At 40.7% G+C, this 26,232-nt stretch overlaps 1 protein-coding gene across 1 annotated transcript in view; it reads left to right on the forward strand.

The window, feature by feature from the left end:
• NAA25 (N-alpha-acetyltransferase 25, NatB auxiliary subunit) overlaps window positions 1-25,786 on the forward strand; it is a 31,687-nt gene extending 5,901 nt beyond the window's left edge. Inside the window, exons 4-24 of the mRNA XM_075769512.1 lie at window positions 476-594; window positions 2,530-2,604; window positions 3,457-3,564; window positions 4,015-4,093; window positions 4,596-4,707; window positions 5,537-5,626; window positions 5,986-6,155; window positions 6,949-7,061; window positions 9,676-9,883; window positions 10,476-10,562; window positions 11,619-11,799; window positions 12,446-12,545; window positions 16,896-17,047; window positions 17,340-17,465; window positions 17,778-18,021; window positions 18,242-18,365; window positions 18,723-18,788; window positions 19,268-19,365; window positions 19,583-19,693; window positions 20,129-20,275; window positions 22,430-25,786. Coding sequence (XP_075625627.1) covers window positions 476-594; window positions 2,530-2,604; window positions 3,457-3,564; window positions 4,015-4,093; window positions 4,596-4,707; window positions 5,537-5,626; window positions 5,986-6,155; window positions 6,949-7,061; window positions 9,676-9,883; window positions 10,476-10,562; window positions 11,619-11,799; window positions 12,446-12,545; window positions 16,896-17,047; window positions 17,340-17,465; window positions 17,778-18,021; window positions 18,242-18,365; window positions 18,723-18,788; window positions 19,268-19,365; window positions 19,583-19,693; window positions 20,129-20,275; window positions 22,430-22,552 — 2,633 coding nt within the window. The 3' untranslated portion in view covers window positions 22,553-25,786. The remainder of the gene's footprint in view (window positions 1-475; window positions 595-2,529; window positions 2,605-3,456; window positions 3,565-4,014; window positions 4,094-4,595; window positions 4,708-5,536; window positions 5,627-5,985; window positions 6,156-6,948; window positions 7,062-9,675; window positions 9,884-10,475; window positions 10,563-11,618; window positions 11,800-12,445; window positions 12,546-16,895; window positions 17,048-17,339; window positions 17,466-17,777; window positions 18,022-18,241; window positions 18,366-18,722; window positions 18,789-19,267; window positions 19,366-19,582; window positions 19,694-20,128; window positions 20,276-22,429) is intronic.
• The last annotated feature ends 446 nt before the right edge of the window (window positions 25,787-26,232 follow it).

Raw genomic sequence — 26,232 nt, forward strand, 5'->3', positions numbered from 1 at the left:
AGTGTGAGTTATCTTACTTGTTAAGAGTACTAAAATAGGCAATTGGGAAACAACAGGATATGACTAACGTAAGTAAACCTGCGATAAGAGTAATTAATGTGATATTAGGCTCTGAAAATGTTCTGTGTTTTGATACATAATTCATGTGGAGCAGTCATTCTGCAAGGAGTAGAAATCTTCATTCAGTTTAATGCTCCAAAAGAGGTAAACTTTCTGAAGAGAAAAGGACTTAAGTGCTTCTGAGCAGTTCAGTTGCTGTTAACTCTATTTTGAGGTTGGTTTGTTTTCTTTAAGCACTTTCCTCCTTTGCCTAATGTTTATAGTGCTTGGGGTCTTGGGGGAGAGAATCCTATTTCTGTGGTTGATGAGTGTAGTTAGCTTCTTGTTCACAGTATTACTGATGCTATCTTTAGGTAGTTGTGCTTTAAAATTATTCCCAAACTTGTCTTAACTCAAGCATCTGGTTTTGGTTTAGCGGAACTGGTAACTAAACTGTATGAGGCAGCTGTAAAGAAGGTTCCCAACAGTGAAGAGTATCACTCTCATCTCTTCATGGCCTATGCCAGGGTTGGAGAATACAAGAAGATGCAACAGGTACAATCAACAATTCCTCTTCTGGTCAGGTGTCTTTTTCTGTGTGTCTTAATGCCTTTTTGTATTATGTGTAGTCTTCTGGAAAGCTAAACTGGGTTAATGCAGAAGTTACACTCTATGTTAGTTTTTACAGAAAGGTTTAAGAGCATTATTTGGAGGGTGGGTTATCTGAAGAGAAATGCTTTCTTTTCCTTACATGGGATAGGACAACTGTGTCTTTCCTGTGTGATCTGATCTGGAAGAATACATTTGCTATTTTGGGAGGTTTTTATCAGTCTATCTTGAACAGTACAGTGGTTATATATGAGGCAGTGTATTATAAAAGAATTCTGGAATAAATACAAGAACATCTTGCAGGATCTCCCAATCCATGTTTTCAAACTTGATTTACTCCTTAGTTTGTTATCTTTAGGAAGAAAAGAGTAATCCTGCCCATGCTCTTGCCTCTGAAATCTAACATATAACTAGGTTTGTATTGGTTGTCATTCAGTGAAGAAAAACTAAAAAGCACTTCCTTTAAGTACATGTTACTTCCCAGTTGGCAGAACAGTGTCATGCTGGTTAGTTTTGTTTTCATCCCTTCCAAATTAGGTGCCTGGAGAATGCCTATAAATGGAAGATTCTTTTCAAAGCGTGCGCCCTCACTCTTCTGTGTAAAAAAGCTCGGAGAGCCATGTAAATGAGTCCTAAACTCCCTCTTATTCCCCTTGTGTTAAGGTGACTTGAATTTTTGTACAAGTTTGGTTTAAATAACTAAAATAACATATTGGGCAGAATTGTTATCCGCCATTGTAGCTCAACTTGTATGCTGTTTTAAGTTTAAGCTGCAGATGGGCTGAGTTATTAATGTACATGAAATTACAAGCCTCATATGACAATCTAAACTTCAGAGACGTGACTGTATGTTAATTGTACTCCTGTCTACAAGCACGAGTGGAAAAATGCTGATCTTACACAGATAACGATATTTAATGTTTATCTGACCTTTTGTACATTTTAAATGTCATACAAACATGTATCTAGTTAAGTTATCCAGACATTGTCAGAGAGTAGGGTGTTCCAGATTGTCCCGTGTGTTCAACCCAAGGACTTAGAGAAGCAAAGAGTACGTGGGTGCTAACTGATCAGAAAGCAAAAATAAACCTCAGCGTCCTGTGTTCTGGGGTATTTCAGCCAAAATTACTAGAAAACGCAAACTGAGACAACAATCAGGAAATCAGCACAAAAGTCCATCTGTGGTAGTAGGCTGTATTATATGTAGTTTCTTAATTACGGGCTTTGTATGGGTAAAAGTGTTGTCCTTCGTTCTGTACAGGCACTGGAAATGTGGGAGAGAAATGTGTGAATAACTGATTCTGTGTTAGGCTAGAGAATCTTGAATACTTTGGCTCTGCTTTGATACAGCCAAACTTTCAACTTGACCTTTGCTCAACCACTGCTTTTCATCTATAGATGACCTCATGTTTCAGGTGTCCGAGTGTGTATGTATGAAATGAGTGTTTGAAGGGCAGTTGCTTACATGAGGGAGGCACGTGCTTTGGTGTGTCTTTTAGCAACTGACTGAGCATACTAGTGAAAAATAGCTCTGGAAATATCCCCCTCGCTCCTAGAGAATAAGTCTTCTGCTTCCTGATGTAGTCACCACTTCTAATTAAAGCTGTCATCTGTTTAGGCAATCATACATACACATGCTAATTGCCGTTGCTTGTCAGACCTACCCAAAGTACTTGATCTTTGAAACATTTTCTCCCTCTGTTTTCTTCTTTAGCAATATGTGTTAGGATGGAAGGGCTCACAGGCTGATAAAAATCCTCCCATGTAGTTGCTAATTCTGTGGTGTTTGCTGCCGTCACTGCCACTTAGCTTGCGTCTGTCATGAGAGCTTATAAACAGATATGTTTCAGGAATGATGAAACTTTGTCTTATATTTTTCAGGCTGGAATGGCACTTTATAAGATCGTACCCAAAAATCCTTACTATTTTTGGTCTGTGATGAGCCTGATTATGCAGGTGTGTACAGTGTTGAGCTTGACTTTTGCTACAGGTGTAGTGCAAATACAGACATGTTCTGAGTGAAAATATTATAGATTATTTCAAGTAAAATGTGCATTTGAACTGTTCCTGTGTGATGCTGGGAGAAGGACCGAGCCTTCCTTAAGCAGCATTAGTGATGTGATTCAAAACAAATGCTGTAGTGTTTTTATAATGCAGCTTAACTTTGTCTGCCCAACTACATCTATGCAACTTGAATTATTCTTTTATCTGGACTAGTACCCTACTGTCTGTCTAGTTAGAGAGCTAACGAATAAATCCTCAGATATCTGCAGCTCCTTAGGCAGAACTGTTCTCTGTAAGTAGGCTATAAAGGCTCTAGGAGGAAATAAGAGCGCTCTGGACTTAGCATGTCTTTAAGGCTGCAGAAAGTCTGCAGAAATAGCTCTGCTGCTGTTAGTTGAGATAGCAGATTCGGGCACTAATCAACCGACCTGACAGAGTGTTAGCCAAACAAGAAAATAAGCATGGAGGCATTCATTATGTTCTCTAAAATACTGTGCCATGGAAAACACAAACGTGTTCTTGCTACGTGTTGTTTGCCATGGGTATGGTGTGCCTAGATCCATGAGTCTCTAGATAATGTAATCGAGAGTGAGATTTTTAGTATATCACTGCTTATATTGCTGCCTATCTAACAGAGCAGTCGCTCCCTGCACGTGACAGGTGGCAGCTCTGAATGCGTGGTTTTGGGGGGATTGAAGCACCTGGGTTTTTTGGGGTTTTTTTCCCCTTCTAATTGAAAAAAAGCAGTGGGTGGGACAACACAAAAAGCTGATGAGCTGTTACAATAATTCTTCTCTTCCTTAGTCTATTTCAGCGCAGGATGAAAACCTCTCAAAGACGATGTTTTTGCCACTAGCTGAGAGAATGGTGGAAAAAATGGTGAAAGAAGATAAGATTGAAGCTGAGGCTGAAGTAAGGCTTGCAGATACTTTCAACTTGGTTTGAACATTATTCAGAGCAGGAATGCACTGCTAAAGTTGATTATTTTAACAATTTTCCAAGATAATAATCGGTAGTGTCCGGAAGTAAATGTGAAGGTAGTGGGACAGAAGGAAAACCAAGAGCAGAGGCTTGGGAGGGATTTGGAATCGTGTGGCCAAGGAAATTTTTGGCATTTGATTTGACTAATGAAGTACTTGGGTTTGCTCCCTGGGAGGCCCCAAGAGAAGCTTCAGGACTGAGAATGGAAAAAAGACCTAAATTCTTGAATGCTGTACCCTCTGGGATGCTAAAGATAGCTTTGCAGTCCTGGCTATCTCCTATTTCTAATGACAGTAACACGAGCTATGCTACTTTATTTCTTGGCACACCTGTATATTGTTTTACTAGCAAATTTCATTGCAGTCTAATCTTTCTTTTAAGGTCGAACTGTACTACATGATTCTGGAACGTTTAGAGAAGTATAAGGAAGCCTTAGATGTCGTGAGAGGAAAACTAGGAGGTAACTTATTCTGTCAATTAATAATCACAGTAGGACATACAGTTCTTTGCCTCAGACTTGTCCACTGATTCCAAAAAAAAAAAAGGGGGGGGCTGTAAGAAGCCTGACTCTTAGCACCTGTTTCAAACATTGATGCAAACTCTGGAGATGCTCTCATGCAAGCTGGTTTTACCCACCTGTTTATGGTATCTAAGTGTTATTCAGTGACGAACTTTGCAGCAGTAGTATGTTGGTAGCATGTTAGTTTGTTGTAGCTGCCATCTTAAAAAAAAAAAAAGTTCCTAATAGCCTACATTTTTGAGGAGTCTTTCTGGCAATTAAAATGCACTTGCAGTTTTAAGGGCTTGGGATATGAAGGTTTCCATAGGAAATCTGTCCTTTCTATCCTTCGGGGGCCTCTCTCCTGTTCTTTACATCCTGGGCTATAATAAGAAGCTTTGTGCAGAATGTAGAGAAGGAAATGCATTGATTAAATAAACTTGCCCTTCTGTTTTTAATTTAGAGAAGCTGACAAGTGAGCTCCAAAGCCGCGAGAACAAGTGTATGGCGATGTACAAGAAGCTGTGTAGGTGGCCAGAGTGCAATGCGCTGTCAAGAAGGCTGCTGCTGAAAAAGTGAGATGATATTCCTGGCTTGTGGTGAATTGCCTTGGTTAGGGGCTTTTGTAAACGGTGGTTAAAATAGAAGAACATCAGAGGATCTCACAGCGTTTCCAAACACTCCGAAGCCTGAGGAAAAGGGCAGCCTAATGGAATGTTAAAGGGACATGGTAAAGGTCACAGGGAGAGTCAGTGTCAGGACTGTAGCGGCTTCATTTTGAAGGCTGACTTTAGCGACACATTAATGCAATAAAATGTTGTTTATCTCCTTATTTCTAAAGGCTGTGCTGGTTGTCCAGCTCTAACTTCCATGGTGGGAGAGGAGGAGAACTGCATTTACATGTAATTTTTTGGAACTTCATTTCTCTCACTTGGCCAGACTTCATACTGGAAATGCATGTAATGCTTTGAACAGATGCATCAGGAGAGAGTATGATCAAATCTGTCTCTTGGAACTGTCAAGAGAGATCTGTTGCTTGCCTTTTGTATTTAGCTGTGCCCTAATCTTAAATATAAGTTAAATACAGAGGACAAACTTTTGCCTTAGCGTTTTGTGAGGATATTCTTGAGCTCTTGGAATGTAAGTGTTAACAGGAGAGTTTGTAGCTTGCCTCAGTTATCTATTGAAATTTTCTTTAATATGTTTCAAGAAATTCAGGATGGTGGCATTCTTTTAAGATGTGAGACTTTTTCAAGGAGAAATTATTCTTACTACAGTTGTCTTTCTGTAATATGAACATGTGCTATTCTTTAAATTCAGCTTTTGCAAGGAATGCAGTTTTAGAAGTGAGTTACTGTTTTGGCAATTCCCTAAACTTTGTTCTGTGCCTGAATTTTGTTTCAGCTCAGATGATTGGCAGTTTTATATAACTTACTTTGATTCAGTGTTTCAACTCATCGATGAGTCCTGGACACCTCCACCAGAAGAAGAGCAGTAAGTTAACAGTTTTGCTGTGAATTTGTTTTTCCTTTGTGCTACAGCAAATTGTTTGCATTCATATTTTCAGTATAGTGCTGTCTGTGTCTTTGGGTGACTTCTTGACTTCAGACCCCAAATGATGTGCTCTCCCTGCTTTGTTTTGGAAGCTGGCAATAGTTTCTTTGAAACAGCTGAGTAAATAGTGGTTTTTACACTACAGAAATCTTCCAGTTCATATTTTTCATGGTGATTGAGTTAGAGAATCCATCACATCAGATTTCCTTAAGAGTATCCTGTGAGCATGCTGAGCATGTGTTATCAATGCCCTAGCAATGGGAAAAATCAAAGAACATTTTGTCTCTTTAATTGCACAGCTCTTTGGAAGGAGAGGTACACTATTCTATAGAGCAAGCTGTGAAATTTATAGAAGAGAGGATAACAGAAGAATCTAAGAGCTCTCGGCCACTTCGGGGACCATATTTAGCTAAACTGGAGCTGATTAGACGTTTGCGATACAGAGGTTGTAATGATGAATATAAACTAGGTAAGAACCACTAACTGGATGATAAATTAATCTTTTGGAGAGAGAACACAAACTTGGAACCAGCTCTTTGCTAAGTCACCGAGTTAAATACGATGTCTGTTACGAAAATGTACGTGCTGTTGTCTGTATGTAGAGAACTTTGAAAGCATTAGGAGATGAGCCTGGAAGAAAGGCCGGTTGTTCCAGCCTACTCCAGGGCTTGTAAAGGCAAGCGGGGAGACTTTGGAAAGGACCTGTGGGATCTAGGAGCATACAGTCACTGACATCGTAATGAAAAGTGCATTCCCGATGCACTGCGTTTCTAGAAAGTCCTGCTGTTAGGCTGTGCACTCTGGGTGGTTTTTCATTTAAGTTTTTTTTGGCAGTAGTACCAGGTTTTGCTTTTTAAAAACTTGCATTTAAAAATCGCATTTAGGGAATCGGTAAAGGAGAGAATGTGATTAGAGCAACATCTGTGCTACCTACTGGTTCCTTTTGTATTTCCATCCAAAAATAAGTCACTGTTAGATAAGCAGAGGCTGTGTATACGTGCCTGTTATGCTGAGCTCTTATCTGCCAAAGAAGCTTGAATGAAGCTCTTAGGTTTTGGGGTTTTTTTTAATGTGTCCTTGGTTACCAAAGACATTGAGCCTCTGTTAAAATCTGCAGTAATGCTGCTATCCATTTTCTAAATTGCTATGGAATCTCAAAGGGGAGAAGAAAAAAAAAAGCATTACCAAAGATTTCTCATAGTGATTTTACAGATTCAGTTTTGACAGAGCATATTAAAAAGATGAACTGGCCTTTTCCCTAGGTGATCCAGAAGAATTAATGTTCCAATACTTCAAAAAATTTGGGGACAAACCCTGCTGTTTTACTGATCTCAAAGTATTTGTGGATCTTCTCCCATCCAGCCAATACACAAAGGTAAGGAAAGATAAAGTGTTGACAAGAACTGCAGTTCTTGTTTGCACTCTGGTCCCTTGCTCTTAAAATACCTGTAGGTCATATTAAAAGACTGGAAACATCAAGTTTTTACCTTCTGTTTGAAATCCGGAAAACTCTTTGCACTGCAGAAAATATAATGAACATCTGAATACAGTGAGCAATTGCATTCAGAGCATTTTTGCCAGAGACAGTAAGAACTTAAGTTTGATCCTGCAGAGTCTCAGACCCAGATGCAGTATTCATTTGGCTTTTATTACCATGTCAAGGTGTCCGAGTGGTTTGAGATGGACTTGGTTGAATTTTCGTATTGAAAATTAAAGGCTCGTAATGTTGATGAAAATTACAAGATACAAGCTTTTATCTTGTAATGAAAAGCTCCCTAGGAATTGTGGTTCAATTGATAAGCTACCTGATTAGGTCATTTTTAAATGAGTAATCTCTCATCACTTTTGTTTATAGATCACAGCTTACAAAATGGAGTAATGTGAAAACAGGAAGGAGAAAGACCACCCTGTTCATTGATTTGTGGTTCTCATTGCTGTGTACTGTAACTTTTCTTTTAAGACAAAAAGATGTCTTTAAGACATCCTCCTCTTTCCCTTCCCGCTCACCACTTTGTTTTTCCCATTAAAGTTACATGTTTAATGGGAAAAACCTGCTCCCTCATCTGATGTGGGTAGGGTGTCACATGGATGTTTTATGTTTGGCTCTGCTGCAGCACTAGAGAATGGACACCTTGATACTGATCAAGGGGTGACCGAGACAACTATGGCAACTTTTCCAGACTCTCTTTCTGAAACAAGCTCTCTAACTGAACAGACTCTCTGTGCAGAGTCATGAGCAGTTCGCAGAATGACTTCAACAGCTGGGAATCCCGTCACTCACCCCATTGGTTTTTTTGAGCCATTGTGTAAAATTATCAGAGCTGGGGAGGGCTAGGCAGACAATCCTGGATCAGCCAGAGGCTGTTGATAAAATGTTTGTAAACAAAGTGTAGATAGTGATGGCGTTTTATTACTTTATTAAAATATTTTTTGACTGCTAATGCAAGCTCTTCCCACAGCCTGACTACTAATGAGAATGGTGGCCCTGGCATGTATGGGCTGCTGCTGTTTTGTGGTAAAAGGTGGGGTTTTATCCCACTGACAAGAGAGATGGTCAGAAGGATATTTAACTCGTAGTTCTGGAAATGGTGATAGCATTGCAAGGGAGCCCTGAAGTACTGAACAGGTTTAATCCTAATTTTCCAGGAAACAAATTCTAAAGCCAGAGCAGGGGGTATGATATTTAATAGTAATAGTTTAGGCTACAGTTTTGTTGCAGTGCTTGTAAAACTGTGACTTTGAATAAATTCTCTAAAATATTTTGATTGGCCTTAAAACTGCTGCTGATTTAGTGAATAGATATTGTATTGTGTCATACTGACATATTAGAAGGTCTTCCCGGTGTACAGCTGTCTTCTGGCTGTTGTCTCTGAAGCATGCATCTGCAGCAGTTTAACTCGGTCAAGGAGATGTGTAGCTGAGGAGGGTTAGTGGTGCTGAAGTGCTGCTGAGTTTTTGAAGTCTGAAAGTTTAAGTTACTTAAAATATTTATAGATTTTCTTAGATTTATTCTTGTTTCACAGCAAAAGATGCTGAAGGTTGTTGTATCCTAGGTGAAGTAGCAGGATCACACTGAGGCTATACGCACAAGAGATTCCAGAAATAATCCTCGTGACATCAATCTTTACTTCCTAGAGGAGTAAATTGGAGTGTGCAGCCTGGTGATTTGGTTGACCTTGCTCAGCTTGGCAAAATCTCAAACAGAAATGATTTGTCTCTTCATCAAAGTCTATGGGAAAACCGGAATTGGTGTGCCTGGTGCTCTTAGTTCCTCCCATCTAGCTGTCATGCTTTTTTCGTCAGGCATGCATTTGATGCAGTTCTTGTGTTTCAAGCCCAAATGCAGTAAAGCTGAATTAATTGGCTCTAACTCACTTTTAAGTTTGTGAATGCTGTTGGATGTCTGTCCAGCCCCAAGTGTGTGTTGGTAGAAGTCTGCTGTCTCCTATTAAAATTGTAAACAATGAGAGGCTGCTTTTCTTGCAGCTTAATTCAAAAAATAAGTCATTAATCAAAGGTGATGACTTCACTGAGTACAGTGCATTACATCAGAGTTGAGTGAAAATCTAATAGCTAGTATAAAACCAGTATTTCCTGGAAATGTGCTGTGAAGCCTTTCAGTAACTCATTATTTTAATTGCATATGTTATTACTATGAGTCCTAACAGGTGCTTGAACTGCCTTGTGTGTTGATGTATTGGAAACTTGCCTGTGATTTATTTTTTTTGTCCTCCATCTGTTTGATGACACTCACTAGAAGCCATTGAGTGCAGAACTGTGTGCTCACCACCTTTCAAAAAAGTAAACAAAATAATAAAAACCCCAAACATTGAAGCCCCCTCTCTAACCACTGATTTCAGTGTGATGTCAGGGTCGATGCTGACATTTTCACCTTTTTTTTTTCGCTTGATTTGAGGGAGGAAATGATGCCTTCTGTTCATGCAGTCCCAGATGCCCCACAGAATTTAACAACAGTGTTTCTCTTTCAGTTCATCAATCAATTGCTGGAAGTAATACCTCTGTCAGCAACGGTGGAGAGTGAAATTGCACTGCCAGCCGATATCAAAGCCCTGCAACAACACTTGTGTGTGGTGCAGCTCTCGAGATTGCTCGGTATCTACCACACCATGGATAAGAAGCAAAAGTTGACTGTGGTCCGGGAGTTAATGTTAAGATACCGCCATGGATTGGAGTTTGGTGAGAAAAATTTTGAAACTAATATTGCAGTTCACTCACAGCTTTCATGAGCAAAATTTCAGAGCTTTTTCAGTGGGATGGAACAGCACAAACACTGATGGCACCCATCATGCTGCTAGATAATAATTTACCTTCTCCTCTATGATTATATCCTTGGCCGTGCCTGAATTACCTGTGTCCTTGTAAAGTTCTTCCTTTTCAGTTGTGTATCTCAGATGAGACACTCCCAGGTAATTCAGGTGGTACCTTTGTATGTTTGCAAAATTGCATGTGCCTTTAAGCAAAGCCAGGCTTTATCACTGGTGTACACAGGACAAATGCATGGGAAGGAATATTAATTGGTAAATCTTGCAGTCGTAGGAGAGGCTTTTCTTCTTCCAGCAGATGTCAACATATGAAGGGGCCCAAAGTCCACTTGCATGATGAACGAATGCAGCATGTATACAGTTGTGTCAGTTTTTAAGACAACTCGGTTTTATAAATTAAGCTGTGGTTATCGTGTGCCAGATAGCTATGTGTTTGATAATGCTGACAATGTGAGAAGCAGCTGACAGCACTGCAGTAATTCAAGGGTCACTTTTTTTCATTTTAGGGAAATCTTGTTTGAAAACTGAATTGCAGTTTTCAGATTATTACTGCCTGCTTGCAGTTCACCTGCTGCTCGATCTGTGGCTAGAAGGTATGTTCCTAAAATACTGTCTTGCTTAATACCACCCTGGATGGTTGTGGTAGGGAGACTATGTCCCTGTGGCCAGTGTGTACCTGGCATGGTTTGTTAGGCCTGTAGCTTTCTGGGGTGTTTTTCTCAATATGAGGCATTTCAGGAGTCCCCCAATTCAGTTGGTGTTTGATATGAACCTCACTGACCTCTGAAGGGATTTAACTTTTCTGATTAATTTCTGTAAGCCCTGGCAGAGCTTTGCTGGTAACTCTTGTGGCTCAATGCTGGCTGCCTTCAGAAGCTTGTTCTGAGTTTTCCATGTAGGTAATGCTTTTCTCTCTCTTTGCATGAGTTCTGCTGACAATTCCCTTTTGATATCAAAGATGTTTTGAGAGTATTTCTTTCCCTCCCTGGCATACTTTCTTTTGGACCCCCTGCTTCTAGACCTTATGCTGAGACCTCTTGCCTTGTTTTGTGTTCCTGTACTCCACATCTGCTCTTCCGCTTAGCCTCCTAATCCCACAGAGTCAGTCTGCCATGGTAGCTGTGGTGGGCACTGTTTATATTCCTGCCCTTTGGTGTAGTTGCCAATTACACCTTTGTCTTTCCTGAGGAAGATTTAGTCTTTAACCTGAGTAAATCCATCATCAGGTTCCTGGCAGGTCACTGGTGGAGCACAGGCTCTTGAATTCCTGGCTCTGTGCTGCTCTCTTGCATAATGTTTGGGAGTGCTCTACGTGTGTAGGCTAGAAATCCTGAACAGGCCAGGACTCATCAGGGAAGGTCACGTCTGCAGTGAGCTGTGAGTGCTGAGCTCTGTACAAATGTCAGCCAGATATTATTCCCTGTGAAGAATTATTCCTCCGCTTTTCCCTCGGAGAGCAGCTATAGTGCTGGACTGGGTGTTATGTTTTCAGGGCAGCAATGTGGCTGTTGAATGCCATCTGCACGTTTAGATGCATGGGAGTGTTTTGAGAGGTGTGTGACGTAAGGAAGCTTCAGTGCCAAAGTGAGCTGTGCTGTCGGTGCCTCTCTCTGATCACACCTGTCTGTGTGTTTTGGTTTTGTCACCAGGTGAAGAGACGGCTGTGTGGCAGTGCCTAACTCTCTTAGAAGAAGGGTTATCTCATAGTCCTTCTAATGCTCAGTTTAAATTGCTGCTCATTCGAATCTACTGCAGGCTTGGTGCATTCGAACCTGTTACAGAGCTCTATTCCAGCCTTGATGCGAAACACATACAACACGACACCATCGGGTGGGTAGTATATACTGAGAATAATTGGTGATGGTGACCCTCTGGTAACCAGTCCTGGGATCTTCAGTGTCCTTTGCTACTGAAAGTTAGCAGATTATCAGATTTTCATACGGCGTTGTGTAAAAGTGTTTTGGAATTGCATGAGATACATCTACTGAAGTATACTCCCCTTCTCGTGGAATATCTTTCCTGTGTGATTTTGATCGGTTTGGGATTTTTGGAGTATTAACTAAAGGGGATTTGAAAGAAAGTTGTGAAATGTCTATCTTGATACCAGTCATAGCTTGGTGTTCTGGCTTGTGTCGTTGCTCGGCAAAGCTTGGGAGCACTAGTTAAAACAAACATACCAAACAGCCGTGCCTTGATGAGACTGTTCATGAGTGTATAAGTGAAGCTCTTGCACACTTAACAAGGTGGATGGAGGAACTCCAAGCCCCCACATACTGTTTTTTATAAAATTAGGAATTCCTTCCATTACTGTTAAAAAGGTTAAATTTTAGTATGAATGTTGTGATTGCTGTCTGTTAAATCTCCAGAGTTTTCATTAAAGCTGGACTGTGCTGCAGGTCCCTTAGAGCTGTGTTTGAACTTCAGGCTTCCCCAGGGTTGTGTGCTGGTATTTGACTTGTGCTGTGTTGCGTTGCAGCTATCTTCTGACGCGCTATGCAGAGTCACTGGGCCATTACGCTGCTGCATCCCAATCCTGCAATTTTGCACTCAGGTTTTTCCACTCCAACCAGAAAGATGTAAGTTGAAAGAGACCTCTGTGTCCTTGTAACAGAGCGGTTATGTCAAGATGCCTTACAGAACTCTGTGCTGTATGTAAGAGCTTACGGAAACGTAGCTGTTGATAACAGAGGAATAATACGTGCTCCTTGGTTTGTAGTAAAGGTTGCCTCAACCTGTGTTTCTCATTACAAGAACTTGTAACTTACTGTTACATGAGATTTTGCTTTAGTGTTCTATTTATAAAAGACAGTTTTAATGCTCCTATAAAATGCTAGGTATGACTACTTTTAAATTAATGGATTGTGATTTTATGCAGTAATTTAAGTGAAATGTCATGTGGCAAATAAGTCCTGGCGTCATGTAACTTCTAGCATTTTGGAAAGTCATGTAGCAGCCAGGGATGGTGGGTGAAGATGGTGACGGCATACTTACGAATCCTTTATATTACACTCACTGAGACAGCGTATTTTAGTGATGGCTGTCCTGGGCACACGGGGATGGTGGGGAGGAAGAGCAGAAGGAACAAGGTGGGAGGATTTCAGAGGGGAAAAACTGACTTTTGAAGTCTCAGCTCCACTGAAGGCAGAGCAGAGCCCATGACTAACCCTATTATTTTGAAGCGATAGGATCAAATTGCAAAACCTGGTCTTTTTCTAATGGCAGCTACCTGGTTTATCCGGTTCACCCCTGAAAGTGATGTGAATGAAAAGAAAGTTGACTTGAATGAGAGTCTTGAGACTAGACTGGAGGAGATACAAGGGGAGAGTAGCTGAATTCCTCCACAGAGATCAGGTGCTTCCTGAAACGCATGCCATGCCCTAGGCATCTAGCACGCTTGTAGCTTGCTAATTAGTAAGTGTACTTGGCAATAATCTTACTTGGAAGGTACACCCTGATGTATGTTCCAGTACGTTCATAAGGAAAATACCACTTGTGTTTCAGAATCCCTATGGAATCATGAAAAAAGGGGTAGGTAGGAAAGCAGTGGAGTAACACGTTTTTGAAGTGTTGGTGGAAATATATTGGGCAAATAGGAACAGAAATAGTTCAGAATTGTTGTAGGGAAGTACATGCATGTCAGTCCATCTCCCTAGAACTTGCAAGGCAGTTCCATTCTGAGGAGTGGCTATATCTCCTGTGTGTTTATATTTTACAGTTTGATCACTGTTGAGAGGTAGGTGAAGAAGTTTTACTTTACTTCCTAAGAAGCAAAGGTGCGATCCAGTTGTAACTCTTCCAGTCAGCCACTGGCTAAGTTGGCTCCAAGGGCTCTGCAGTCACACAATTTGCTTTCGTCCTATCCCAGCAACAGATGAAAACACAGGACTTGTCTGTACTGAATAGTAAAGATACTAAAGGTGCTCACACTGTCATCCCTCAGAAAAAGTACCCATGCTCCATTGGCAGCCCAGGCTATCCCTGTGTACAAGATACCTGTTGCCATTTATCTGTGCCTGGAAGGTAGATGTTGCCGTGACCTGCGTCTGAGACAGAAATTTCACTGTAGGGAGCAGGATGCACAGAGGTGCATGTGGATCGTGTGATGGGAGCTCGCTCTCCTCTGCTTCCCTCATCTGCTCATTGTTTAAGCACTGATTCTACTTACTAAGTCTTTGAGTTCCTGGGTGCAATGTTTTGTGCTGGAGTGAAGCCCTGGATCCAGGCATCTTTCTCCTACGTGTCTGTTGTTGGTAGTGGAGTAATTTGTTTAAAGTCTTGTTTAAAAGTCACTCGGTGGATGCTAATGAAAAGCATACCTGGAACCAACTGTCTGAATAAAACGTTTGACTGCTGGGTGCTAGGTGAAAAAAATGAACCAAAAAAACCTATCAGATGTGATTTGTTTGCTTGGGAACACTGCATTGTAAAGCATCAAGAAATCTTTCCCTGGAAAACAATCTGAAGGAACTTCAGGTGTGGTTACCTTGGAAGAAGGTTATTCTCTTTGGCATGAATGATTAAAGTGCTTGCAGCAGAGAAGAGCTGATTGTCTCCAGTAGCTTGACATCTGTATGCAGATGAAGACAGCCACGTTCCAAGTACTGTTGCCAGGAAAATGCTACTCAACTCGTGTTCCAGAAATCCTGAAAAGGCAGTGCCTGAATGGTTCGACCTGCCTCACTACCGTGCCTTCAAAGGTTGAAAATGTAAGAGGGGTGAAAGTCATGTGATCAGCATGACATGATTCTTCATACTGCAAGACAAGGATGTGACTATGGAACGCACTCGCACCATGTCTCATCTTGGAGACAGAGTATTGCGACCAAAGGACCATGAGCCCTTGTTGATCTTGAGTAGCCACATCTCTCGTGTTCTGGAGATTTCCAGTGGTTATCACCTTAAGATTCTCTTAGTTGGGAAATGCATCAAAAGCTGTACTAATTTGCAAATAGCAAGTGTCCTGTAAACCAGCTGCAAGGTGCAAATTGCAGGAGGTGAAGGCTCAGTTCACAGTACTATTTGCTTAAGATGATGGCATGACAAGAGTGGAGATGAAAAAAGGGATAGCTTTACCATAAGACATGTCCCAGATATCACGAGGTCAGAATCTGCTGCCGGTTTCTGTGGTTCTGCTGGGGTTGCCCCTCATCCTTAGGGCCCTGCTGTTCAAGTCCCGTAACAGCATCTAACTGCAATGTTAAAGGAGGACTATCCTTTAAAAGTTACCTTTTTACATGATTTCAGATACTGCCAGCTCCTCTCGGGGTTGATGTTTAAGATGGCTAGAATGTCTGCTACAGCACAGAGAACGTGTCCTGCAGCACACTGTGCGTGGGACTCTGCCTGGAACAGGAAGTGTGGGATATAAACGAAGTGGTCTGGCATAAAAATATAGCTACTGATTCAGCCTGATTACTTTGGATAAATACGTTTTCCTCCTGACTTGCTGAACTTAACAGCTCCTGTTTAAGAGCAGGCCCCATGAGTAACAGCCATCTAGGATGCTCTGCAGTCCTGACATAATATTTCTGCTCTGGGAGAGGATGCCAAGGACAGGGAGGAGAGAGAAGGCAGTATTGCTATATTTGGCCAAAACTAAAAAGGCAACTTTATCCTTCTCAAGATAGTCCTCCTTTAAATATGCAGAATCACAAGTAATCTCTCTAATTTTCTTGTGTCCGTCCGTCTTTAATTTCTCCAGATACTGCAGGCAAACTGAACACCAACGTGTCCTATGGGGATTTAAAAACCACGTCGATGCAGTTGAATTAGCGCCCATAGCGCAGTCCCGCAGCCTGACAATGAACTCTGCAAGGCTGTTTATCAGAGGGTATGTTGTTGAATATTTGGCATATTTTTTCATACAGTGCAAATAACCAAATTTCTTAGGAAAAAAGAGAAGTACCTAGAGGACATTTCTTATTTTGAAGGGGAAAAAAAAAAAAAGTGGCTTTCATCTGTGAGCACTGGCTTGTAGTTTCTCAGAGCCTTCTGGACAGGTTGAGTCTGTTAGTACCGTATAAAGTTCATTTAACCAGGGGCGTTTTTGGTGCCTCTCATCTTTGGCGCATTTCATAATCTTGTTCAGAAGAAAATATTTGATTTGCCAGAATTTCTCACTTAGGGAGTGATTCTGATGTAAAAAAAATACAGCCATCTGTCTTGACTGCGAGCATAAATTGCTCACTCTGTCTCTATAGTTAGAAATTTTCATTAAAATACAGTGCTTGTTTGGGGCTCCTTCGTCATATACATCTCCTTCTAGAGATTACTTGGACTGATGTGAAATATTAGTTGCGTGCCTTGTATTGCTGCAGTTCATCAGAGGGGAAGCACACTACATGGACCCTGCCAGTTTCCTTTGGTGTTTAGATTGTATTGTAATGTGTATACACTGCGTGATATTATCTTGTGATACTGTATTCAAAAATCTAATAAAAAAGAGAAAAAAAATGTGTGAGTAATTTTTTTAATACTTCTTGCGGTAATGTGATGCACATCCAAGTCAGTTCCAGAAAATCTGGGATATATTTATTTTGCCTGAAAGTACTTCATTGAAACAGTGATTTAATGATTTGAATAATGCATCTCAAAAAAAGCCTTCCAAAATCATCTCTCCCCTCTGAGTATTTTTTAGTCTCAGTGGCAACAGCAATGTGATGTTTCTTAGTGTTGGTTCAGTTATTAAATTGCACTGCCCATTGGAGCATCTGGGTGTTCTGAAATTCAAGTAGCAAAACTGCTGGGGTGGCTTGGACAAGCCAAAGTGCAAGCTTCTCCCAGGGATTGAGTATCTGCCAGATTCTGTACCTCTGGGTTAATGAAAACCACAGAAATGCAATTTCTTGGCAGCGACCTTGTTAAATTCTGGTTATTCTGAATTTATGGAAGTGATTAATACAGAGACGGTATGTATTTTCTTCCAGACCTCAGAATATATCATTCAAGCCTACAAGTACGGTGCATTTGAGAAGATCCCAGAATTCATTGCATTTAGAAACAGGCTGAATTCGTCCCTTCACTTTGCGCAAGTTCGCACAGAACGGATGTTGTTAGACCTCTTACTTGAAGCAAATATGTAAGTACAGCAGCAAAGTGCAGCACCTTGCACGAGAAGAAATTGGAGATTTGTGTGTAGGCAGAACAAGTGAGACCTTGGTGAGTTGCACTTGCAGCTCTGGCAGAAACTTGTGAGCTGTGTCGCTCTCATCTGCTGTCCCATTGAGCATCCTTGTCAATACTGTGTATGTGTAACACTTCTGACATCAGAAGGGTTGAACAATGGGGAGAACGTGGTCTGTTAGTGAGCTGTACTTTCCGTTTCCAGTGGTCAAATGTTTGATTTAATGTTGCTTGTTCTTAATGTACAGATCAACCAGTTTAGAAGAAAGTATAAAGTCAATGAGTCTGAGCCCAGAGGAAGATGACATTCCGTGGAAAGATTTGCGTGACAACAGAGACCTGACAGTCTTGTTTAACTGGGATCCAAAAGACAGGTGAGTAGAAATATCCTGAATGGTAGAGTCGCACCTTTTACTTACAGCACACATGGCGAAGGAAGTCCTTTCAGGGCAACTGCCACGTTTAAATGTTCTCTAGGCTGGCTAACTGCAAATTTAACAAGCGTCATTCATCACTTCTAGCAGTGCTGCCTTTTTACATATTAATACAGTTTTCTGAATTTCTGACCACTTCTTCCTCTTCATATAGTATTTGATAACTTTGAGTAGGCTTTTGTACCTGAGTGAAGCTTGCTACTTTGCAAAATTTGAAGCATTTGCCTGAAAACATTTGGTGCCTTTCTCTAGGGACATTTCTGAAGAACATAGGAAACTCTCACTGGAGGAAGAAACCATGTGGTTGCGAATCCGGTCTTTAACTTTAAGGCTAGTAAGCGGACTCCCAACTCTTAGTCACACTATTCAACCAAAGAACTCTGAAAAGACTGCAGAGAACGGCGTCTCATCCAAGATTGATACAATTCGTTCCCTGCTTCAGCAGCTGGAAGCGGCAGTGGATTCAGGGAAGAAGTTTCTAGAACAAAAAATTCAGGTACCCGTTAAGGAAAAAGCTATCCCCAAATAGTAAATGAACGTGAATGCAAGCAGAGAAACTGAATGCGTCTTGTAACATCCAGCAGGCTGCAGAATGCACTTAACTGACCCTGAGTTTGTAGTGTATGAATCTGACTGAGATGTGCCAGAGACAAACACTGTGTTCTGGATAAGGAAAAGCTGCAACACCTTTATCTTTTTCTTTGCTTCTTGCCTAGTATCCTGTCCTTGGCCCTCCTCCTACCCGAATGGCTGGCTTCTTCAGTAATGGCAGCTGTCAATGCCAGACTAGCTTGTTTTATCTTGTTAGTGATATTTATGAACTAGATACCAATGGCTTAGGTAAGTGTTTGAGGGGCAGGGGCGTCACCAGATTGTCATGGTGCATGGGGGGAGGGAGTGAGATTTGTCTCCATTTAGTTTGAAAACTACTAGGCATTGGATGGTGTGGACCCAAACTGTTAGTTGTGTGTTAATTTTTTGAATGACACCAAGTTAGCTGGGAGACTATGTCTTTGACTTAATGTTTTATGCAAGTCTTTGTGTTTGTACAGTGTATGTTGATGTAATACCTCTTTGAAAGCAGTTGCATTTGCTTTTGACTGCTAATGCTAAATTACATTTAAATGCCTCTTGGTTTTCTGGAAGGAAAAAATACACAAACTTGATAACTGCTTCTTTTTTTTTTTTTTCTTTCAGAAGATTCAGCAGAAATCCAGGAGAGGATAGGGAATAGTTTCAAGTCTTTAGTAGAACGACTAACAGGTAAATGGTAACTCAAGAGCCAAACACTGGTAGCTAAGGTGCTTCATGGTGCTCTGGCTGAGTGTGCCGCAGTTTTGGGGAAGCGTGTTAATGCATCTGCAGACCCCTTTGAAACATTCTTGAGAACAGGCTGAAATTCCCCTTGGCTTGTCTGATCAGGAAGCTCTTGCATGCCACACAATGTCGTTATGTCCTATCATTTCGCTACCTGGCACCCTAATCTTACCAACTGTTGTCTCCCTGGTACTCGGTCCAGGTGTGCTAATAAATGCTGTGGAGGTACTGTTTGTAATGAAATACAATTCAGAGGAAACAAGAACTGGATTTTCTTGAGAGGCTTTGGCCAAACTTAGCATGAACTGCTTAGTGGTCAGTCACCCAACAGCTTTGCACACTACACTCAGAAACGTACCGTACAGAAAATACTCATTTAAGTTGATCTGGGTGTCCTGAATAAGGTTTTTCTTTTTTCTTTTCAGACTTGTTCAATAAATGTAAAGGTGATTTGATTGAAGTCAGAGACGGCACCTTGAAAACTCATCCAAACCTGTTAGAAAACCTAGTCTTCTTTGTTGAGGTATTTTTGTCTTTGGCAACTAGAAATTTGGGAGTATTTTAAGGTGAAAACGTTGGGACTAAAACACAGTGAAAGTTCTTTGATCTCAGTCATGCATGAAATCAGAGGGTTTTGTTGCATATTCTAACTACTCTGAGTCTTTATCAGTAGGAGCACTAAAACGAGTTTAGAAGCCTTCTGTAAATGCAACTTGTAATATATTTGTACCTTTTTCCAGACGATCTCCATTGCCTTGTGGGTATCGAGTTACTGTGATGGTGTCCTCCGACCTTTTAAATCCAACCTGCAAAAAAAGAAGAAGAAAAAAAAAGAAAGCAGTGTAGCTATGGTAGAGACTATACTCCTTTTTTCCCCACACCCCAATCCATATTTATAGTGAAAGAAAAATCAGGATAGATGACATGTTAATAAACTGTTTTTCATAGACTTTGCCTTGTAGAAGCTGATGTAGGTTAGAGATTACTCAGTACTAATTTTTAAAACTCATTTAAAATCAAATGGTGACATGCCACATCTCACATCTCTGACATCATGTGGCAGCTTTTTAATAGGAAACAGTTTAGAGTATCAGAGGCCTTCCTGCCTTAAATGTACTACAGGAAACTAGTTAACTGGTAGTGTTTGTCTGGGTAGGTAGAGTATAGCCTAACATTGGGGGGAAGGAATAGCATGATGGATATAACAAAGTGAGTTGTCATATAGGATGGTCATTTGAATAGGCATTAATGTGTTTATAAATTAAAAATATGTCTTTTTTTTATAGCCACCTGTATTTACACATTTTCTGGATTATGTCACTGAACTACAGACTTTAACTTCCAATGTAATAGATCACATCAAAGGGCTTGAAATAATTCTGACTGCACTAAAACTTGAAGAGCTGTCCCTCAAGGACACTCTGCTTTTACAGGTAAGAACTTGCATCATTATTTGCATACTCTATACATTTGTGTGTGACTGATAACAACCTGTATGTACATGCCTAGGGGATAACTTTTGGTGAAAGTTTCTGTTCCCCAAAATGTTTCACTGAAAGGGAAAAACAACCAACCAACCAACAAAACCTCACCTGTTATGATTGACTTCATTGCCCTTAACCAGAGGTGAGGGACCAGTCTACTAGAAAGCTTAGTTTTAGAGTGGTCAGTTAGGGGTTGGTTTTTTTTTTGTAGTGACAGTGACTTTGCCTCATCTGATCAGCTCTAACTCATGGCACAAAATAATCTCCAAAAAGAGATCTAAATATAGGAATTTGAAAATACTTGCATTTTGTATGGTATGTTAATGAAGAAAAACTTAAGGTTTTAATGTTATTTTGTTGTCTGTGCTATGACTTACTCTATTACCTGTACTTTAGCATGCCCATACTGGATGCAAAATGGTTATTCCAGGAAACATTTGAGGTTCACCTACTGCTGATTAGTCACTTCCTTGGAAACAATTACTTGATCTTTAAAGACAGACAAGTGGCAACTTCTCCCCCCTCCAGCTATATAGGGAAAGCCAAAGGCAGGAGTAAGGACACTACACATGCCAAACCTCATGCCAAATTTAAACATGTGAAGCATTGGCCAAATGAGGAAGCTTGGCATTTTAAGCCATGGCAATCAGGTAAGAGTTAAACTTTGTGATAGAGAAGTTAATGTTACTGTTGTAAGAGATCTTCTGACAGTTCACTGCTTAGTGTGAATGTATTTGTTTAAAACAGTGGTTGAAATCCTGAAAATAGTGTCAGAGTCTAGCTAAAAAGCCTGGAGGTGACTGAAAGCATAGAACTGCAATTTCCTTTGTATTTTTTCAATTAGAAAATTTCCCTTTTGTTGCTGGATGAGGATAATGTAGGAGTATCTCAAATACATATTAAACAACAAACTGCAAAAACTGATAGAAAGCAAGGAAACCCCTTAAACTGTATTTAATGCAAATTTGAATAAAAAAGTACATTTTCTTATTATCATCAAAGAATTTTTGCTTTAAAGGGATAAAACATTTTCTGATAATTGTTGATATTTGTAATTTCTCTGGTTCTTCGCTGAGTCGGCAAATCCCTCCATCTTCCCTTTGATGCAAGGCATCAAATTACTACCCAAGGCAGATCTGCAAAACCCAACCGTTAGATTCACATGGATTTGAGCATAAGCATCTGTGGGAGCCTGCAGCCTTTCCTCTGTGTGTTCACGATGTTTGCTATCCTGTTTGTTGTTTGACATTGTTGCAGTAAATCCTGTATAGCTCTACTGAGACCAGGAGCTGCAGTTGCAGCTCTCTGTGTTTAGAGCTAAAAGGTGCTTCTGAAAAAGTCCTGGTGTTCAGGTATTAGTGAAAATTCTGGTGTGAATAGAGTAATTTCTGCTGTTATCTGTACAACAGTCTGCAAAAGGCATCCTGATAGCAAGTCCCTTGTTGACAGAACAGTGGTTAGGGTTCTGCTGCTTTGGGCACCAGGATTTACTCTTTCTGCATACAGAAATACAGCATCATTCATGACGGGTCAGCGCTAACCTCGCTCTACCTGCAGGAGCAATGCCAACGATGTTGCGTGATGGTGGTCCTCATAAAAGTCTTTTAGCGTGGGCCTTTTAGAAAACTGCATGTGAAAGAGAAATCGAATCGCTTTGGGAAATCTAGGTACCAGTGTGCTGAATTAGTGACATCTGAACCTATCCTAGGCACTGTGCTTTGCGATTTGGTGTAAGAGTCTCTTAGCTGGTTCGTTTGCTATTTGACTTCACATTTCTCTAAGAAATTCTCTAATAAATGCTGACTACAATAAAATGCTACACGTGCTCTCAGTTTCAGCCACAATATATTTTGCACGAGGGTGTTTCCAGAAGTTTTGAAGAAATGTTAATGTGCTACCAGCCCTGTCTGGGCAATATCGGTATCTGCAGGAATTACTGCTGCTGAGCAGGTGCTTATTCTGTGCTGATGAGGTTCCCTTTGTAAACTTACACTGTGGTGCTCATGAATTTCTTAGCAGTGTTTGAGGTGGGGGGGGGGAATTTTAACGGGAGGATGTAAACAGTTGCTGTGGAGTGAATGATTTCTCTTTTGCATTTCGCAGGAAGAAAAAAAGTTTACAAAGACTGTGCAAGGGAAGGTGCAGAGCAGTTACCATCACTCAGTTCAGGAAATTGGAGAGCTGCTGAAAAAGAGACTCGATACCATTAAAAAGCTAAAGATTTGAGAAATGCATCCTTGACAGACTCCACAGGGGAGTGACACCAGAGTCCCAGACAGAACCAACATCCAATATACCATCACTTTAATCCAGAACTTCCTCATAATGCATGAAGGACTTAAAATCATAAACCAATTTTTTAGGTATTACAGATGTATTGAGCTGATTTAAATTATTGTACATAAATGAGAAGCAGGGACCCTTATCGGGGTTTGACCACTTTTTATACATGTTCATAAGCATATTGCAACAGGAGAAAACTACCTTTCTTCCCTTTTGATCTCTAGAAGCAACTGGAGATGGTCTTTAGAAGCAGCAATAGAAATCCAGTGTAAAGCATATATCTCAAAGGAGTTGTATTTTCATCACCATACAGTGTTTATAATTTTTGTATGGTCCTTGCCTTAGAAACACAGAAATTGTAGATGCCCACATTCAGCCGCCTCCAATGAAATAAGCCCGTTTTGGAGCTGCCTATTTTGTCCGCAGGCCACCTGGTCTGACTGAAGGAATTCAGTGTGTGGGTCCAGCAGGGAGAGGTGAGGCTGCACTGGAGGAATGAACACCCTCTGCGTACAGCCTTCCAGCACAGCACAGCCCTCCGGCGCAGGGTGGGAGCGAGCCCTGCTTGGTGCCCGTACAGGTTCCTCTAAGGAGAGAACCGCTGGAGGGAAGAGGTGGTGTCAGCATAACCACAGGTTGTTTTAATGTTCAGAAAAAATTGCAGACCTGATGAGGAGCAAACTTGGCTGTTAAGCTTGAGAAAGAGATGGGAATCAGTGTTTCAGCAAAAAAGACAAAACCAGAGACCTTGTACATAATAGCTGCAGTGAAGTCTGACGCTGCGGTCTGGTTTCATGTCCGTTAATGTAAAACAGCAATCATCATGACTTTTAAAAAGTGTATTTAGATTACTGAAACTTTAAGACTTAAATATTTTAATAGAAATTAAATCCTATTGGCTTTGGTTTTACGTTGGCAGAGGTAACTTTTGCTTCCGCTGTGGTATGAGGCTGAGAATACTTTTTGTAACTGTATGCTTGCTCTTTGCCGTTGATCTTTGATTATTCAAGTACTGGCTCATTAGGCATTCTGTTAGAAAGTGCAGTTGCATCATCTGCTCCCACTGAATCTGCATTTCTGCTGGGTTTTTTCATTTTAAAGGAGTAATGCAGCCTAAAATAGGTAGGGGGGGAAAAAAAATTACCTGTACTTGCAATACAAGGGACAGGTCAGACTTTACAGATTCCTCATCTTCTGATTTAAAGCAGCTAGTATCTGAAGTGTATTTAAAGTTTTTAGAGAGCTGACAATCCTACCTTTGTCATCTCTTCTGAATATGTTTTGTTAGTAATGTTAGAATGTTGATGAGAGTATTTTTTTAAAATAAATCCCCTGTATAAAAAAAAAAAAAAAAAATCACATTGCTGCTCTTGCTGGATTTAATTTTGCTTTGCCCCATCCTGAAAGGGAAAGAAGAATGTCTGCAGGTTGTCTAAATTGTAATGGATGTCCTGATGGTTTAATTGCAATGTCTGGTAAGTGCTCTGGGCTGGAGGAATACCAAAATGTGTTAAGTCTGTTTTATAGTAATACTTTTCCTGGAAAAAAATGAAAAAAAAAAAAAAACCAAACAAACCAAGAGAACTGTTAAATGTTGTATAGAAATACTTTTTTGAAAGAAGGGTGTGCTCCTTAAATTAAAGCAAAACTGATTACTGAAGTTGATGCTTTGATATGTGTAGGGTAAGTGAAAACAGTCCCATTGCTGAGATGATGCAGTTCATAGAGAAGCACTGAGCCAGAAATCTGCACTGCCCCTTTTCATTCAAGGAGGCGAAGTGCCGTTACTGAATTTCTGTCCCCTCTCTCCCCCATGGCAGTGCAAATGAGAGAGGGCTTTGCGCAAACACCAGCATGGAATGCAAAGTTGACGCAGCGCCCTCATCCAGAGGGACAGTCCAGGGGCTGGTTTATACTGGAGTTTCCTTTTACTGCTGCTACAGCAGGTAGAATTCAACCAGTCGTATCAATAAGCAATGGCGACAATGTAAGTGAAGTGTAGGATTGATATAACCAAGCTTTTAAAATCCTCCCATGTGCCTGAAAGCAGAACTTGCTTTTTAAAAAAAAAAAAAAAGTTTTTCTGCATCAGCTCTCTTAAAAGCAGAATTGAAACTGCTGGGAGGTGGGGCGCGGAACCTGCGTCATCTGAAGCAAAGTGAGAAGAGATGGAACCATGGCTTGCTCTCGCTTCCCCTCACAGTGTTTGGCAGGGCACAGGTCCAGCATTGGCTGGTCACTCGAACCACCCCTGTGCCATCGCAGGGGGAATACTGACTGCTGCTTGGTGTTAGCTGCTGTCCTGTTTCCAGTTCCAGCCACTGGTGAATGATAAGCTTGTCAAACAAATACAATTTTTTGCTTACTCAGTGTTTTATAAAACCAGATGCCATCTCCTAACAAGCTGTAGTTTATCAGAGGAGACAGTGTACAAAAATGACTGTGTACTGACTGCTTGGGGGCTTGGTTGAGGGAGAGGGAGAATTTCTTTCCCCCTATAAATTGTGTACAGTTAAATATATTATATATTTCTTACAAAAGAGCATTTCCCCTCCAGAATGTGTCCCACAGGGACCTGATAAGAAATTCAAGCTATAACCCATTGCTGCTGTTTCCCCTTTCCCACTCTTAGGATTTGGTTTTGTTTGTTTTGGATTTTATTTTTTTGGTGATGAATTGAAAAACATACCTAGAAGAAGCTACCAAGACTACTGTTTACAGACTGAAAAAATACTGCTTTTATACTACTGGGATCATGAGCCACGATCCTTTTACAGATTTCCTTGACTCTTTGCTTAAAATCGGTGTCTCATGTAGATAAAGGCTCGAAGTCCTACCCTGCTTTGTCTACATACAGGAAAAAAAATGTACAATGCCTGTTTGTGTTGCCCATCATTTTTGTACTTTTTAACTGTTCAAAAATTGCATTTCTATTTTGCAATCATTGATAATCATTACTTTATTTTAACCGCTAGTAATCTTGGTAATTTTTTTGTTGTTGTTGTATCTGCAGCCTTATCTGAACTTTCTCTTCCTTGGTTATTTGTTGTTAATTTATGACTGTAGAAGATATGTATGCCTCAGCCTTCTACGGACTTAAGTGACACAACTGCAAATGATCTGCTTTAAACTGGATGGGTTTATAATTTATATAAAAGTCAGTTTCGTTACAAATCAGTATTGCTGCCTCTTTCATTTTTCTGTCTGGAAGTTGTCTATGTTGTCTAGCTTTGTCAGCCCCTTGGTGAAGCCAGAGTATCCTGGTGCAGGGCAAACAGAAAATCAAGTTACCTGCAAAGAGGGAGGATGGAAAGGGGGGAGCTGCTCATTGCTTTCTAGTTGCAGGCTGGGTTCAGAATGATGCCTGCTGGGGAGTGAGGGGGCTTGGATGTGTCTCTTCTTTGACACGATCATATGTCAATCTGCTGTTCAGGCTTTCTGCATTGCTTGCCTGTACTTCATCCTGGCTTTCGGTGATAAGGAAAGTTAAGTGCTGGCAGTGCATGAGATATCTCTGGTAGCACACAAAAAAAAAAATCTAAAGTGCTTGAGAGGGCTGGGGCCGGCAGCGGCCACCCTGCCTGGCTTGCTGCTGTATATAAATCCATTCTACACCACCAGCT

This window comes from Balearica regulorum, chromosome 17 (genome assembly GCF_011004875.1).
Source record: "Balearica regulorum gibbericeps isolate bBalReg1 chromosome 17, bBalReg1.pri, whole genome shotgun sequence".
Classification (NCBI taxonomy): domain Eukaryota; kingdom Metazoa; phylum Chordata; class Aves; order Gruiformes; family Gruidae; genus Balearica; species Balearica regulorum.